Source organism: Mesoplodon mirus (genome assembly GCF_964341445.2).
Source record: "Mesoplodon mirus genome assembly, chromosome: 7".
Lineage (NCBI taxonomy): Eukaryota > Metazoa > Chordata > Mammalia > Artiodactyla > Ziphiidae > Mesoplodon > Mesoplodon mirus.
The window spans coordinates 38986930-39005553 of NC_138983.1; the positions used below are offsets into that span (position 1 = coordinate 38986930).

Here is an 18624-nt window from a genome sequence, read left to right on the forward strand (position 1 = left end):
ACTTTGCTTGAGATTACATATATATATATATATATATATATATACTTCTAAAACCATCAAGGATGATTGAAAGCGTTGTTTTACTAAGAACTTAAAACATTCCCTTTCCATTCGGCTCACACTTTAATTTCCCTCTTCCTTGGGGGAAAAAAGATTTGCAAAGGAAACATAAGTTTTCAGTTTCTCAGAATGATCATAAAATGCTAGAAAGTAGAGCCCAGTTTATGAGTTCTGGGGAGATGGATAGTATATCTGCCTCAGAGCTATACTGGAAATATTAGGGGTCAGAGAAGACTTTCTTTAAAAGGATTATTTTTCTGATTACAGAACACATAGTAATTGTATAAATTTTTGAAAATATAGAGAAGTATAAAGTAAAAATATAATTAACCCATAACCCCACTACCCGGAGATAATCCCAGATAACATTTTAGTCATTTGTAAGCACGTTTTATATTAAGATATTAACCCCTTGCCCATCCTATTAGTGCTGAATATTTTATGCCAGTTAGGTGTTTTTTTAAAAAAAATATTTATTTATTTGGCTGCGCCGGGTCTTAGTTGCAGCATGTGGGATCTTCATCGCCGGTGTGGGGTCTTTAGTTGCAGCATGCAGGATCTTTTTTAGTTGTGGCATGCAGGATCTAGTTCCCTGACCAGGGATTGAACCTGGGCCCCCTGCATTGGGAACGTGGAGTTTTAACCGCTGGGCCACCAGGGAAGTCCCAATCTCAGTTAGTTTTTTACTGTTTGGTTTTCTTAGCAACAAGAAGCAGCGTAGAGAAAGACTAATTGCACAATCTCACTTACGTGACTCCAGTGAGCCCAGCTTTGCAATTGCAGATGAAAGTGTTTCCTATGGGGTCACAGGAGCCTCCATTCCGGCAGGGGTTTGGGAAGCAGGCTGTGATCTCCGATTCACAGTTTCTCCCGGTGAACTGGGAGAGACAGGTACACTGATAACCTGGAGAAACAGAGGAACTCATGAGCCATGGATGCCACTGATAATGCTCAGAGTGCACGGACTCGGCCATACATGGCCTAATTCCTCTGAATCAAATCTTAGGCAGGGCCCAAATTCCCAAGATGATTAGCAAAATTTGTTATTTTGAACTTGGAACCCATCTTGCCACAAAAATGCCAAGTAATGGTTTGGAGCTTGTGCTAGTCCACAAAAATTTACCTAATTAACCACATACATGAATGCTAGTGAGAATGGTAAGCGACACCCAGAGAACAGATCCCAAGAACAGAAACCAGGATAGGGCGAAAGATGCTTTCCCCACCAGGCTGCTACTGTAAAAGGCAGGATGTCTCCATGAAGGAGTTTATCGTAGGTACCATACTCATTTCATTAGAACTCATTCTACAGTAGCTTCCTGAGAAGGGGTTTATAAGAAGTCAATGTTGTGAGACCTTGCACATGTTTTTACTCCACCCTTACACTTCTTTGATAATTAAGTTATGTATGGAATTCTAAGCAATTCCCTCTATGTTACTTTTGAGAAATCCAAAGTTGTTTTGGTTCCTGAACATTGCGTGTGACCTGGTTTCTTTGTGTCGCTAACAGTTTGGAGGGGTTTCTCCTGCCCCCAACAATTTTCTGAGCTTTCACAATGATGTACACTTAACTTGAACCAGTACTGGGCTCTCACAATCTGGAAATTGTGAAACTTTGGGAAATTTTCTTTATTGCATTGATGATTTCCTTTGTTTTCTCTATTCTGTTTTTATGGAAGTTTTATGGTTTGGATCTTAGATCATTTGGATCTTCCTTTAATTTTATCTTTCTCTCACGTTACACTTCTGTGGGGTTTTGCTTTACTTTCCGAGAGAGTTCCTCATCTTTTGAAACTTTTATTGAGATTTTCATTTATGTTGTCATAAATAGTTTCTTCCAAGTTGCTTTTCTCTGTTTCTGTGATTTGGTCTCTGTGAAGGTAGATTTTATGTATCAAGCTGATTAGGCTATGGTGCCCAGTTATTGGTCAAACACTAGTCTAGATGTTGCTGTGAGGGTATTTGTGGATGTGATTAACGTTTACAATCAGTTGACTTTAAGTAAAGCAGATTACTCTACATAATGTGGGTGGATTCTATCCATTCGAAAGAAGGCCTTAAGAAGAAGGAATTCTGCCTCAAGACTGTAACACAGAAATCTTGGCTGAATTTCCAGCTATGAGGATTTCAAAGTAAAGACTGAAAAATCTACTCTTCATGAATTTCCAGCCTGCTGTCCTGCCCTATAAATTTCAGACTTGCCAGCCCCACAATCTTGTGAGCAAATTTCTTAAAAATCAATCAATCAATCAATCAGTCTATCTCCCTCTCTCTACCTACCTATCTATAATCTATCTATCTATCTTTCCATCAATCAACTATCTATCTGTCTATCTATCGTATTGTTTCTATTTCTCTGGAGAACCTTAATACAGTCCATATCTTCCACATGAGAGGATTTCCTTTTTCTGGTAATCCTGGCTTATCAGCTCATATTGAAGAGTGGGGTTGAAGAAAACTAGAAATCGAAATCTGATAGGAAGCTCTAAGCACATCAGTGGGGCTTGTCAACAACAATACTGTGTCAGTACCCTTGGGTTGGTCAAGGTTGGTTAATTTCCACATTAATGGCTCTATCATCTGCCCAGAGGGAGGGTAAAGGCCTGGTTTCTAATGTTTGGGTGAGTGGGTGGTAGTAGAGGAAGAGTATTTGTGGGTCTCCGCATCCAACAAGCACATCATATTTACTTTGGTTTGCAAATAACCATCCTCACTCTTATTTGAAGGGCTCTTGGGCTAACCTCTGCTCCCCAAGTGGTCAGTGACTGATGCTGGGATATTGTAGATTGATCTCTATAGGTATAAGATAGCTAATAATCTATAGATTGAAATACAGCATGCTCTCATGGACATTTTACTGAATCCACACTCCAGAGAACTCTCACATACAGGAGGACATTATGACTGTGTGTGGGTGTTCATAGGTTGGGAGAGAGAAGGACTCATCTTCAGGAGGCAAGTGGAAGAGGCAAGAGAGAAATCTTTACATTCCTAAGAGGAAGGAACTGGGTAGCCCCAGCCTCCCTGGCACTAAGAACCCAGAGGGCCAGAGGTTGAGGCTCTGAGAGAGAGACATAATACTCTTGAATGCAACACCAATGAAACACCAGGGAACTAATGTATAAGGAAAGACCACTGTTGATGCAAACTGTGTCCAGAGATGGGCGGCCTGAAGTCTATGGGCAGGATGCAATATTCTGAGGTCTGCTTGCTTCAAATTATGCTGCTGACTTGGGGTAATTTTTTTTCCAATTTGGGCAGTTGCTCACCTAAATGGAAGTGGGGATTACTGAAAGCAGTTGGAACTGGGAAAAATGATTCTTTATGTCACCTGGCTAGTCTTTGGTGAGGATGGCATGCCATTTAGAGGGAGAGTGACTTGTGAGAATGAATTCAATTCCTTTTAAGACTAAAGGGCGGGGCGGAACAACCACAGTACAGTACGGGAATCTGCAAAGCAGGGCAGTGATGAGGAGGGAGGGCAGTCAGGAGGGGGAACCTAAGGTGAGGTTGGTCAGCTCAGGTACAATTCCTCCCTCTCCAGCTCCTATTTGACAAGCCCTGGCCTTTTCTCAAATAACACCATAGCAGCAGTAGTAGGGGGCCAGGGGGGGGCAAGGAGGAACTGTCTGGAAATAAGGGACATTTGAATCACTATCATGGAAACTGGATTCTAACGAGGGTCATGGGTTTGATTACTTTGATTGGGTGTCTTTCTGCCTTGGAAAATCAGAATTTAAAATGAGGCACTCTCTCTAGTGCACTATTTTACGCTCACACATTTCCTTCTGCATTTTGTCATTTTCATTATCTTCTGTGGGATATCTAGTGCTACCTGATGCAGCCACCAGCCTGACTGATTAAACTATTCACTGAGTGTCTAAGCCATTGGCAGTGGTGTGCTGGAGCCAGCTCATCTAGGGTTGAGGGTACTGAATTTTAAGTATTCAGGAATTTGGCAGACAGTTATTAAACCACTGGTAGCCTGATGCCAGCAAGGCTGAGAATATTTACACCACAGAAATCAGCAAACATTGCAGATCAGGGCTTTTGTTTTTAGAGACTTGGTTTTCCAGCACACTCCTAAAATAGGGACCGGGGATACAAAGACAGAAAAACACCATCGACGAGCACAGAGAGCACTACAATCTTTGCACGAGGGAGAAGCCCTGTTCTACCTCTGAGAAAACTAGCTGTCCATTTTGAAGAAGATGATGATGATGATAGCTAACAGTTAGTGACATTTATTATGGACCAAGAACAGTTCTAAGCACTTTACATGTATTAACTCATTTAAATCTTAAAACAAGCCTGCAATGAAGGTACTATTATTATTCCAATTTTATAGATGAGGAAACCAGGGTACAGAGAAGTAGATTACTTATTTGCAGTCATGAAACTAGTGTAGACTTGAACCCCTGTAGTCTGGCTCCAGAGTCCTCAGTTGTTCAGTATTATCCTGAATTGTAAGTTTAACAATCATACTTTATTACACTCTCTATCTGGATTTCTCTGTTTATTAAAAAGAGAAGCAAACTTTCTAGAATCTGTTCTCATGATGTCAAACCCATGGGACAAGGGAGGCAGAGACACTTTTGAAGAAATCTTGCCTAAAAGCAAGAAAAAACTTTAAATTTTGAGGGATTTTTATGTCAACATGATGAAAGGGAAAAGCAATTGGATTTTAAAAAGTGGTCAGATTTTCTTTTTTAAATGAAAGAAAAGTTATATTTGCTATTTAGCCTTTGTGAAAGAGGCTTGTTGATAAAATTAACCTGTTCTAATGAAGCATTATTTATGACCTCATTATCCTGGCCTGGGCCTTATTATTAATAATTTTTAAAATGTCAACAAGTCTGCCATAATGATAATAAGTGATGTAATGTCTAAAATCACTTTGTCATTCTATGAAGGATCACAATAATCCCGTGAAAGGAAAATAAGAGGCCCCATTAACATCCCTACTCCACGGGGGTGTTGGAGAGAATAGTGGCTTAGTTCAAGTATGTATAGCTAGTAAATGATGAGTTTGAACTTGAATCCAGGCTTTCAGATCCTCAAATCTTTCTACAAGACTGTATTGGCATTGGAACTTGTCAGTAAGCCAGAACTCACAACTTACTAGGAATCAGGAGGGGCTTGTAGTTACTCCCCACAACTCTCCAGGGAGCCAATGAGATGCAATGAGATGGACAGCATCAGACATCCTTCTGGGAGCCAAATAATCATCAAATAATAAAGATAATAGCATAATAAAGCTTCTGCTCTCCCAAAGCATTACCATATGTTGATATAAAACACAAATAGAGGGAATCGAATTCCCAAAGATAGTCAGGCATTATTTGATCACAAATAATATTTTAACACTTTTGTGAATGTAAAAGAAAAATATAATTCAGTGGATAATCTCAAAGTCTTATGAAAAAGAGTAGATTTTTTGTCTTGGGTTGGGGGAGAATGTCAAATAAGTAAACTATCACCAAGAACAGCAGCTTATTATGCACCAGGAAAAATGCTAAGAACTTTCCATGCATTATCTCACTTAATACTTGACAACAACCCTCTGCTGAAAGTACTATTATTTTACAAAAGGGGAACTGAGGCTTACATAAGATTGTTTGCCCAAAGTTACACAGTTAGTAAGTGGCAGATGCTACTTCATACCAGTTTCCAGATTTAAAAAAGATAACTGTCACACTAGCACTGAAATACATATTAAAAACAAACAAACAAATAAACAATGCCATAGCTTCTCTCCTCTCAAACCCTTGTGAAATGAAAAGTGTATTTTATTTTATGTAAAAAAAATTTTAACATCTTTATTGGAGTATAATTGTTTTACAATGCCATGTTAATTTCTGCTTTATAACAAAGTGAAACAGCTATATGTATACATATAGCCCCACATCTCCTCCCTCTTGTGTCTCCCTCCCACCCTCCCTATCCCACCCCTCTAGGTGGTCACAAAGCACCAAGGTGATCTCCCTGTGCTATGTAGCTGCTTCCCACTAGCTATCTATTTTACGTTTGGTAGTGTATACATGTCCATGCCACTCTCTCACTTCATCCCAGTTTACCCTTCCCCCTCCCCATGTCCTCAAGTCCATTCTCTACATCTGCATCTTTGTTCCTGTCCTGCCCCTAGGTTCTTCATAACCATTTTTTTTAGATTCCATATATATGTGTTAGCATATGGTATTTGTTTTTCTCTTTCTGACTTACTTCACTCTGTATGACAGACTCTAGGTCCATCCACCTCACTACAAATAGCTCAATTTCGTTTCTTTTTATAGTTGAGTAATATTCCATTGTATACATGTGCCACATCAAGAAGTGTATTTTAAAGCCTTGCCTCAAAGCTGTGCTCTTGTTTACAATCCTTCTAGTTACAGCTGATACAGATGGTTTTGAAATCTGCACCCAGATGAACTTAAAATGCCCTCTCCTTTCCTTGCTCAAAGAAGAACATTGCAAAACCTATTAAATGCAAAAACAGAAATGGTTTGAGCAATTATAGAATGACTTTGGGCTGTGTAGGCAAATAATCAAGATAACTCCTATCTTACTCCTTTGACTTAGTTATTTTCCGACCTGATTCACCTAAGTAATAGCGTCCACCTTTGGCCCTGTTCACCTGGCGTAGGTGAACATCATTCTGATCCAGTTTGGCTGCCTTGATAAGGAAACATCTACCTTCCGCACAAAGGTGGAAATAATGACAGATGTGCAACTAGCACTTGGGATCTGAAGTCAGCGTCAACCACTATGCTTGCTGAATTATGACTGCATTTAGACACTCCAGGAACTTTACAATTTGGGGAGGCAGCTGTGATGTGGTGGGTGCACGTCTAAGTTCTGGCTGTTCCTCACCAGCTGGGTGTCATCACGGCCGAGCCGCCTGACCTCTAGGGACCTCCCTGTTTTTATCTGATAATTAAGCCTCACTAATACCCACTTCATAGGGGATAATAAGGTTTCTGGATTCATCAACCACAATGCAGCCCACAAACATTAGGTGCTTTATTGTTGTAATTACTGTAATTACTATGGATTCTAAAATCAGCTTCATTTCTGGGTTGCTCATAAACCAAACAAAAGAAAGCCATGGGAGTTTTTTTCACTCTGACTTTTAGGCTGAATGTTGGGAAATACTGAAACTTCTAGTCCACGTGAATCTCAATGAGTTTGAGAAAACTGGTGGCCACATTCTCACGTGAGATGCTAATCATAAGTGGAGTGAGCTTAGCTGAGGACTATGACCTCTGTCATTACTTCACCCTCTCAACTTGTAGTCACTGTGACTTTTCTCTTTCACTAAGCAGGGTCCATGCAATACCTTTAGACCTTGTAAGATGAAAACCTTTGCAGGTGAGATCTCTAATTTCCCCTAGGAAAGCTGGCTCACATTTCACATATTGTATATTGGGCCGAACCTCTAATACTTTCCTTGAGGACCCGGAAACATTTAATGTGTTAACATTAAGCACAAAGTAAATTTTCACCTTCTGGCATGTTCTTTTGTGTCTGCACATAACCTGGCTGCTTTAGGGTTTTGGGTTTTTCTATTAATATCAATATTATATTATTAATGCTGTTACCATGAGGCTTTTCTAAAGTACCAAAAAAAGTTACCTCAGTATTTAGAAGAAAGTCACCCAGAAAAAAAAATTGTTTTCCCCATAAGCTGCAAAGCTCAGTCAAATTTGTCCATAGTATATTATCTGGGAGCCTGGTGTTTCCTTTCTCTGTCTCTCTGTGCTCAGTAGGCCAGTGGGCTGAGCACATACAGGGAACCTGTCTAATTCCCTTAAGCCAGCTGTGAAGGGAGGGAGGCCACATAAGTGGATCCACTGGTCACAGAGACAGCAACACAGAGAATTTAACACAGAGCTCGACACAAATCAGTCACTTGATTAAAGTCTGATAGACTGAATTACTCTAGACACTTACAAGTTAGGGGCCCAAAATACTCAGCAAAATTATGTGCTACTCAAAGTAGCACAGGTCACTCTGTAGCTGAAGATGCTTCTATGCCCAACTATTAACAAAATCTGGGAACTTGTTGTTTTATGCACCTTGCTTAGAGGGAGTAGGTATGCACTATATCTTTTTTTTTTTTTGCGGTATGTGGGCCTCTCACTGTTGTGGCCTCTCCCGTTGCGGAGCACAGGCTCCGGACGCGCAGGCTCAGCGGCCATGGCTCACGGGCCCAGCCGCTCTGCGGCATGTGGGATCTTCCCAGACCGGGGCACGAACCCGTGTCCCCTGCATCCCCCTCAACCACTGCGCCACCAGGGAAGCCCTACTTTTATCTTTGAAAGGGGGCTCAGGTGACCTCAAACTTCTGACTGTCTGGGGAACAAAGCTCAATCTTTACACTAAATCAATTATTAAAAATGCAGGCTGTGCATCTGACATTCAATTTCTGAATGTCCTATGTCTCCTGTAATTCACTGATTCACATTCTGGCAAATACAGAGTTTACTGGGATTCCCAAATGTCAGTGGTTCTCAAACTCAGAATTGCATAGAACTATCTTGGAGGCTTGTTAAAAACAGAGATGTCCTAATTCCACTCTTGCAGATTCTGAGATTCTGATTCGTAGGTTTGGGTCTTTTTCTTCCTCCAAAGTTTTCACTGAGACATTTTTTTTTGGTGGTAAATTCAGGAACTTGCAAATACAACTCAGTGACCTAGGAGAAGGTTCCTCGGATGTGGACAGCGGATGACAGAGGCAAGTCAATAGATTCTCCTTTTCCCTTAACAACCAAGAGACTCTTCTATAACAAGGTCTTGTTTTAATCAGGTCCTCGGATGGTGCAGAGGCACCTTGGAATTTGAGAACCACTATATACAACACAAGAAAACAGAAAATAACTCATTTCTTTTTGGGGTTTCAGGTCAGTTCAGAGACAGAGAGAGAAATCAGCATATCACCTAGGGATATTGTTAAAGTACAGATTCTGATTCATTCTGAGATGCTGCATTTTTAGCATTTCTGGTGATGTGGCTTCTGCTGGTCCCTGGAACACACTTTGAGTAACAAGGGTTAAGAGCATAGACTGGGGGGCTGGGTAGGGGGAGGAGTTCCACAAACCTGGATCACATCCTGCTTCTTCACTTTACTAACTGTGTGATGTTGGGCTGGTTACTTAACCTCTCTGGCCTGTTTCTTTATCTGAAAAATGGGGGTTGAAGGGAGCAAAGAATAGTACCGATCCAGAGTACTGGGGTGAGAACTGTGTCACAGCACTGGTAACACAGTACCAAGCACATAGTAACAAAATGACAAACTAACAAATGGAACTCTACCATCGAAAAAGTTATCAACTTCTCATTTTAAGAGTTAAGCTTGCAGGCTCATGAAAGCCATCTGAGACTATTTCTGGCCTGGTAGTCATCAGTTGCTGCCTTGCTTCGCCAAATTATAGTTTAGCCTCAACTTGGCTTTCCGGTCATGGGCTTGAGCTGAGCAGGATAAGGCACGGAGGACTGGGGCCTCCTTTTCAGATCGTGGGTGCTCACTGGGCTGCTGCCCACCCACTGGGTCTGGAAGCGCGGGGGTCACGATGGGACTAGGCCATTTCTTTTCCATAGTGGTTGCTATTTCCAGTTCATGTTTATGAAATACATATAATTTTAAGACTTTACCAAGAGAGAGCCTTCCCTCTGTGGTTGATTTACAGAGTCATATTTACCCTCTTATTACAAGTCAGCGTTCTGGGCTTTGACTCCCCTGGGGTTCCCGTGGCTTGCTCCTGGGACAGTCAGAGGGATAACCCTGGTCAAATCTGCTGACCATGCCATTCCAAGCTAGTAGACTTGGCTTCCTTGCCCCTTATGCCAAGCGTTTGGTTGGGTTTGGAAGTGGCTGGAGCAGAATCCTGCTTCTCTGAAAGAAATCTGCTTCTTGCTGTGGGTTGCCTGCTTTTAAAACTCTGAATGCTCTGGAACAAGGGCCTGGTGCTAGGGTTGTCACAATTAGAGAGTGGAGTCTGTCACCAGGAGAGCCAATGACCAATACCCCAGCATTCTTGAAGGGCCAAGAGAATGATTATGCTAAAATATGTCTCATGGAATTTTAGAGCAACACATAACTCAGGGTTCCAACAACAGTAAGATGTTCAAACCATTAGCTTGTGTTATCAACATTCTCACATGGAGTCATTTTAAGCACCTCACTCTACTTTCTCCAGCTCACATTTCATATCTGAATACTCCATGCATCCTAGCCTTCGATCTGGGGAAGCAAGACTCTTTTCCTGTGATTAGGTACCTTGGTAGCCAGAGGGAATTCTTCCAGGCATGGATATTCTTTCATGAATGACTCAGTATTATTGTTCTTTTTAAACCATCACTCACAACTAAGATGACTTTTCCTTTATTTATTTATTTATTTTGTGGTACGCGGGCCTCTCCCTATTGTGGCCTCTCCCATTGCGGAGCACAGGCTCCAGACGTGCAGGCTCAGTGGCCATGGCTCATGGGACCAGCCGCTCTGTGTTATGTGGGATCTTCCCGGACCGGGGCACAAATCCGTGTCCCCTGCATCGGCAGGCGGACTCTCAACCACTGTGCCACCAGGGAAGCCCTCCTTTATTTTAAATAAGCTTATAATTAGCTAAATACTTTCATAGATATGAGGTAAAGGGAAAATTGTTGGTTCTTCCTTTTCTTGTCCTCCCATCCCTCCCTACTATTTGGTACCAGTTTAGGGAATTTGCAGATAGGATACGGAGACCTTCCAAGAATTCCACTGATAATGGGGGCAAGAAAATGGATTCTCTCTCCTCTTTTCTTAGAAGCCAAAACCCCAATCCTGACAGCCAGGAAGCAGGTAGGTACCTCCTCACACATCAGAAGAGGGCTCCTGGACTCCCCTGGTGGTGCAATGGTTAAGAATCTGCCTGCCAATGCAGGGGACATGGGTTGTGATCCCTGGTCCAGGAAGATCCCACATGCCACGGAGCAATGAAGCCCGTGCGCCACAACTACTGAGCCTGCATACTGTAACTACTGAAGCCCTAGCACCTAGAGCCCGTGCTCCGCCACGAGAGAAGCCACCGCAATGAGAAGCCCGCACATCTCAACGAAGAGTAGCCCTCACTTGACGCAACTAGAGAAAGCCTGCACAAAGCAGTGAAGACCCAACACAGCCAAAAAACAAAAAAAAAAACCAAAAAAAAAAAACCCAGAAGGCTCCTGTGCCTTTGATTCCCCAGGGAAGCAACAGAAACACTCTTCCTGGATTTCCTGGTAAGTGGCCAGGAGTTTGGTGGCCCTGGGCTCAGTACTGCTGTGCATGAGAGCACAGTACTTCCCCATCTGGACCACACCTGGGGGCTCCTGAAATAAGGACCACTGGGCCCTCTCAACTAAACAGGTAGTAGGCTTGAGAGAAGGGAGTTGTATAGATGGAGGTGAGGAAGGACACCTTCTTTGTCTAAGGAAAACATTAGCCTCCTGGTACAAAGGAGATACTTGAGCTGATAAAAGGCTTTATTCCCTTGCAAGAAAGAGTACCTCCCGTAGAATCCCAAGAGCAATCACAGGGGAAAGTGAGGAACAGGGAGCAAAGAGGACTCTGAGAGAGGAGGCAACCCATGGGTACAGTTGGGTCCCTGGGGAGGGGAAAACAGGTTATTTAAACCATGTGAAAAAGTATATGGCAGGTGGGTCCTCAGTCCTGAAATTTGGTTAAACCAAACGAGATTAAAAAAAATAGAGGAAGGGCTTCCCTGGTGGCGCAGTGGTTGGGAGTCCGCCTGCTGATGCAGGGGACACGGGTTCGTGCCCCGGTCCGGGAAGATCTCACATGCCGCGGAGCAGCTGGGCCCGTGAGTCATGGCCGCTGAGCCTGCGCGTCCGGAGCCTGTGCTCCGCAACGGGAGAGGCCACAACAGTGAGAGGCCCGCGTATCGCAAAAAAATAAATAAATAAATAAAGAGGAAAACTGCTCTTTCTGATGTGGGTCATAGGGGTCATAGTCATTTAATGAACATACCTGCACTGAATATTTAGCTCAGGGATTTCATGGCAATTAAAAAATTAAAATGTACACTGAAGAAAAAGCAAGATTCCTCAGTCTTTTCCCTTAATACAGTGATTATTATTATTTTAAAGCAAACCCATTGTGGAAGCCCATAGCTTTGCCAGCAAAAACAACGTCCTGCTATCGTTAAAAGTATGTTACAATTTGTGGCTATGTACCCAGCATTTGACATGGAGTGGTGTTCTATTTCAACCCAAATTTAATTACATGCTCCTTTTATATATTGTGGATGGCTCACAGTAGCAGAATTATTTTGCCTGGTGAAAAACTGACCATGACTTGTCATAATGGGCTGGTTTATAGAACCACTGAAGTATAGTTACTGCCCATCATTCAGGAATTATGGCACCATAACAACCCTTTATTTACATATACTGCTGAGACAGTAAAAACAGCAAATAGATTTCTTAAATCGAGACAGCAGAAATTTCCCCCCAGGGCACTTGGCCCTCATTGTGGCAGTAACATATGCAAGTCTAAGTAACTTCGTTGTCTGTGTTTCGGCACTGCATCAATTCACGGGCAGTTTATAACATTCTAATAATAAAATCGACTCTACATTTGGAGTTGGGCTTCACGAACATTAGATGGTATTGCACACAGCAGAACCTCTAAGTGATTTGTGGGGAAGGTTTAAATTTGGTAATCACACTCCCACTGAGAGGCTCTGCAGAGGGGCTAAAGTGGAATCAGTAGTTAGGCTGTTGCGGTGGCAAAGCCTTCAGCCAGGAGAGCGCCTGACCTAGTTTACATCAACACAGATCCTGCATCTGGGTAAAGTCAGGGATGCTTTCATCGTCAGACTCCTAGGACTTAAATAACCTTGACTTTTCCCTCAAACAATAGAAACCCTCTATAAATCTACACCACTCCTCCCCTTTTTGGCCTACCCTGTTCTTTCTTTCCTCTTCACGATGTATCTCTGGGGGGAATTTTATAGGGGTAAAGTATCATTGCCCTCACTGACTGGTTTGTCCTGATATTTCATGTAAATTGTCCTCTCCTTATTCTTGACTTTCTAATCCTTCATAGAGCTGTCCCTAGACTTATTTGTAATACACACGTTTTAAAAGCATGCTCTAAAACTATACTTCTATTTTAAAACCATGCTCTAAAACTATACTTCTATTTCTGGGGTGGTGGGTTCACCCCACACACCGTTTAGCTTCTAGTAAAGATATATGGCTACTTGTGAAAGGATAGTGCATGGATGTCATAACTCAGACTGCTACCCATTGTTCTGCAGTGACTTGCAAGTGGTCCAAAGGAGCAGATACTTAAAAGGAGATCCTATTCCTCCAGGCTGCTGAGGCCTGGAAGGGTGTGGAGTGGGCAGGTAAGGGGGCAGCCGTGCCAGCATCTTCTGGGCTCCTGCAGCCAGCTCACTGAGCCTGTGGGATGCTGCAAACGGATTGGCTAAACTGGACGTTCCTGTAATTGTCAAGCTTTGTGACTTCCTTAAAGGGGATTAAGAGGCTGGGCCAGCATCATGGGTGCATACACCCCTCTGGGAGAGCACTTGGGTTGGTCATGCTTGTGAGAGCGAGTCCCCCTTCAGGTCTGCCCCCATCCCCCCACCCGCCTACCTCCCCCCCACCCCCGCCCGGCAGGGGCAGGGTGCCCAGGGCGCAGGCGCACTCACCCCCGGAGGGCAGTCCAGCGCAGCTACCTCCGTGCTGGCAGGGGCTGCGCTCGCAGGCGTCAGGGTAGAGCACGCAGCCCAGCTTCAGCTCGGTCAGGCCCACCACCTCGGCGAAGCTGCTGCGCTTGTTCTGCAGTGGCAGTTCGTTGTTATTCAGCACCACGGAGTCCAGGCAGCCCTGGAAGCCGCTCAGCACCTGCGTGACCCGCGTGTCGGTCAGGCTGCGGATGTTATCCGCCTGCACCAGGGCCCCGAAGTAGATGGTACTCTCGGTGCTCAGCGTCTGGAAGTAGAGGGGCGCCCTGCGCCGCTCCACGTAGCTGTCGTCCAGGGACAGGCTCGTGAAATTGCGGTTGAGCTCCAGGAAGACCGAGTGCCAGCTCCCGTCGTTGACAGCGCGGCCCGAGATGCCCAAGATTCCAGGGCCACTGCCGCAGTCCAGCTGGAACCACAGCTTGCCGTCCACGATCTGTGCAGGAACGAACACCGCAGCGCTTTTTAATATGCATCTGGCAATAAGTTCCTGGACACCCTGTTCCCAACCAGCCTGGGCTTTAGAATGGACAACAATTTTGATCCAGCCATAAATCTGCTGTGGTTTGATTTTTTTTTTCGGGGGGGTGGGTTACGCGGGCCCCTCACCGCTGTGGCCTCTCCCGCTGCAGAGCACTGGATCCGGACGCGCAGGCTCAGCGGCCATGGCTCACGGGCTCAGCCGCTCTGCGGCATGTGGGATCTTCCCGGACTGGGGCACGAACCCGTGTCTCCTGCATCGGCAGGCGGACCCTCAACCACTGTGCCACCAGGGAAGCCCATGTGGTTTGATTTTTAATAATCACTCTCCCTCCTCATTATATGCCGTGCAAATGCATGCCTGATATTTCACAAATCTTCTTGTAATTAGCAATATGAGCACAGGTTCAGAAAGCCACACTTACATATTTAATGCTCCTATTCTTTCCGTCTTCATCCTTTAAATATTCACAGCTATTTCTTGTTTAGGGAGTCTGTTTATTCTCTGCGCCCTTCCTAGTTACTACCAGCACAGGAATGATTTCTGTGGACTCATTAATATTAATTACGAATATTTATTGAACATCTACCATGTGCTAAGCAATGTGCTAGGTGCTATGGGGACCACTGTTAGCAAAAGGAGTTATCACCTCTGCCCTCGTGGGGCTTATATTTGAGTGGGGGAGATGGCTATTAATCAGATCAGCACAGAAATACACATATACTCCCCAGGTAAGTTTGTGTGACTGTGCTGTAGGGGAGAGAAAGAGGCCAGGTAGATTTCTTACTTCCCAGCTTCATACATATTTAAGATGTAAAAACCCTCCTATTAAACACTAGCCATCTTCTTAAAACAGTTCTTCAGGACTGCTGCTCATCATTTAGGTTAAGATTATCTCACAAAGTGCTCAGGGCTTGGCCATTTGCTAAGAAGGTATGTATATTTGATGACCTCTGGAACTCCAGAAGGATCTGGTTAACTGTTTACACCTTGGAGATACTTCCAGCCCCTGGTCTGGGGTCAGCTACAACAGAGACTTGCCTGCTTTTTTTTATTGCACTGGTGCAGGGAGGGCATCCAAGTCCCCCCACCCTCAGCAGCCTGACCCCAGAGGGACACCAAAGTCAGGAAAGCGTGCTACTGAAGGATGCTGGCGAGTTGAAAGCTGTTAGGCAGGTACGGGTCCTTCATGGAGACCCAGGTTCAACTGTTGCCGAGGAGGCAGGCTGGCCTCTGAATCCTCTGTCGTCCACCCTCATCTGCATCTCTCAGAAATGCAAGATGGTTTGAGGAACCAGGGATTGAGGGCTGGGCCCATGTCTAGTCAACAAATTGTTATTGGTTCATGAAGGAATTCACAGCTAGAAAACTGTGAAACAGAAGCTACTTTTCTGGTCTTTGTCCATGACCCAGCAAAAGGATCTTGTGGAGGCCAGTGTCTCAGTCATGCCAGGGCAGCTGGCCTTTGCTTAGGATCTATGTATAGTCCTATGTGAAAACCTGGGTAGAGAACATGAACTTGTGGATAAAGAGAAGGGAAGGGACAGAAGGGGAGGGAAGACAGACCTCCCAGGCACTAAGTGCCAAGGAGGTACAAATGTCAAGTGAATTCGTAGAAATAAACTGAGCCAGTCTTTCCAAAATGCGTTTGGCTACTGATAGATCTGTTAGGAATGATCACAACATCACCCACCCTCACAAATGGGGTGTTTTTCTATGCTTCAGTATCTTCTGCAGACAGCTAATTCTTTTTTTTTTTTTTTTTTTTTTTTTTGCGGTACGCGGGCCTCTCACCATTGTGGCCTCTCCTGTTGCGGAGCACAGGCTGCGGACACGCAGGCTCAGCAGCCATGGCTCACGGGCCCAGCTGCTCTGCGGCATGTGGGATCTTCCCGGACCGGGGCACGAACCCGTGTCTCCTGCATCAGCAGGTGGACTCTCAACCACTGCGCCACCAGGGAAGCCCAGGCAACTAATTCTTAGGGACTCTCATTACTGCCCCTATGGCTCCATGAATTTGTTGTCACCCTCTCTTCCTGCATGTAAAGTTTATGCCACATAAATGTGTGTATATGAAAGGCAGGGGGCTCTGTGAACCAGGCAGAGCCTTGGGAATTTAGAAATGAGAAATCTAATTCTGGCTTTGTCATGTATCATCCAGGTCCCTTGGAGAGCATTGGTTGGCCCCTCTGGGTTTGAGACCCCTTCTATGGAAAGCAGAGATAACTGCTGTGACTTATTTTACAAGGAGACTGACTGTGTCCACTGCAGAACGGTCAGCCTCCTCATTCACAGTTAGTACATACATCCTGCGCTCTGTAATGCAAATGTACGAATGTGCAAAGACTGGAGACAAATTTTAATTTTCTTTTCAGAGACCTTTCATGTGTAATCTTTGCTGTTGCCTTTGTCATTTTTTCTGTTGTTGTTCTACAAAATGGACTGAATGAATATTGTAAATCATGCCAGAATACTTGCTCAGGGACAACTCCTGGGTAATATCCATATCTTTATTTCAGTGTAAGTAATCAAATGATCAAATGTGACTTTAGGGACTACCTGCCTCTGGCACAGTCCATCTGCTGTTCTGCTCAGTGGCTACAGAGTGGGGTCCCCAGTCTATCAAGGAAAATCTTGTGGTGAGGGTGCAGTTCATCTAAGGTTTGGAAAAGGATGTATTCAATTAATGTATTACTTGGTCCATTCCCCTCCCTAACGCCCTACCTCTTGGGATAATAACCAAGTTACAAACTCATCCAGGAGAACTGATGTGGCTCTGACAGCCTCACATACATCGACGTTCTATCACTAAGGAACATAAAATTCTCCCATGGTAACACCGAGCATGGTTAAGTTTCCCTTTATCTTTCCTGTTGAAAAAAATAAGAGCGGCAACACCGCTGAATGAATAGAAAGCCAGATGCCTACATGAGCCTCAGGCTTTTGAAAACAAAAATGATTCGTACCTTCAAAATTCTAGGAGTTTGGAGTTATAAGCCTTGTCTAGATGACAAACAAGAATGTTGATGCCAAATCTACCTTGCAAAAAGTTAATATTTGGCCATTTCACAAGTATATTATGCCAGGGAGAGGAAAGAACACTTTCATATCTGAGTCCTCTCATCTTGGAAAATTATGCGCTGATCATATTTAGTTTTTCTGTCTTCAGAATAGGGTTTAGCCAGTTTTAAAGGATCTCTGTTTTAAGAGGACAAAGCTTTCTCAAAGCACAGGGCAAGTTATTTTAATAGAAACTGAGGTGTGCATGAAACTGTAAGAAAAGTCTACAGGGCTTCCCTGGTGGCGCAGTGGTTGAGAGTCCGCCTGCCGATGCAGGGGACACGGGTTCGTGCCCCGGTCTGGGAAGATCCCACGTGCCGCGGAGTGGCTGGCCCCGTGAGCCATGGCCGTTGGGCCTGTGCGTCTGGCCTGTGCTCTGCAACGGGAGAGGCCACAACAGTGAGAGGCCCGCATACCGCAAAAAAAAAAAAAAGAAAAAAAAAAAAAAGAAAAGTCTACAGCAAGGATCTGAATGATGTGCGGGGGACGGGGGAGGGGCAGAGGCATGTAGGCAATGTGTTCAATGAAATGCATAATTCAGAGTGTGGCCCTACTGTTATGAAATACGCAGGTGTTCAGGGTTGTCTGAAATCAGTGATGTGCTTTAACCTGGAACTTCTGTGGCCTGGAGCTTGGGAGACAAGCTATCAGAGCTATAAGAAGTCATCTTGTAGGAAAGTAGGATTTTGAGTAAAAAGTATGAATTATGGCATAAAGTCTTACTGCTTCACATTGTTCATGTGTGGCTCTAGCAAATGCACCATCATGATAAAACTTTTAAGAGGGTTATTAAATATTCTTTGAAAAGCGAACTTCTTGAAAACCTATTTTTAAGGCAGCCATGAATAGCTATCTGCCATACAGTAGATGCTCAAAAAATACACTTTGAATGAATACATGAGTGAATAAATCTCAGTCCTTCAAATCTCTTCTTTTGATAAACACTGTTGTACTCCTGACCTGCTTACCACCGCCAGAGGGCCAGGTCCACTACTGATTAGTTTAGGCAAGTCAATGATTCTCTCTGAATCTCAGGTTCCTCACAGGCGAAAAAGTAGGCACTCACATCTATGCACAGGAGAGTGAGAATAAAAATATATGTACGTGAAAGTGCTTCATAAACTCTTAGGTATTTCATTATTACTATAATGTGTAATTATAAGTTAGCTCACTTCTCAGTGATATGCTTTCATATATCCTTGAAACTCTGGAATCTTGTGAGGTCTTCCGTGTTACTCTTCTGATCCGTGTTGCAAGGAGCTGGCTCTTCCAAGTGGACTGTTTTATAAACCAAAT

General features: G+C 43.9%; 1 protein-coding gene across 1 annotated transcript in view; it reads right to left on the minus strand.

Annotated features, from left to right (window-relative positions):
* FAT3 (FAT atypical cadherin 3) overlaps positions 1-18624 on the minus strand; it is a gene marked incomplete at its 3' end in the record, with an annotated part of 712901 nt that overhangs the window by 10140 nt on the left and 684137 nt on the right. The window contains exons 24-25 of the mRNA XM_082629104.1: positions 13755-14223; positions 811-964 (exon numbers count right to left, since the gene is read on the minus strand). Of these exons, the coding sequence (XP_082485230.1) occupies positions 811-964; positions 13755-14223 (623 nt within the window). The remainder of the gene's footprint in view (positions 1-810; positions 965-13754; positions 14224-18624) is intronic.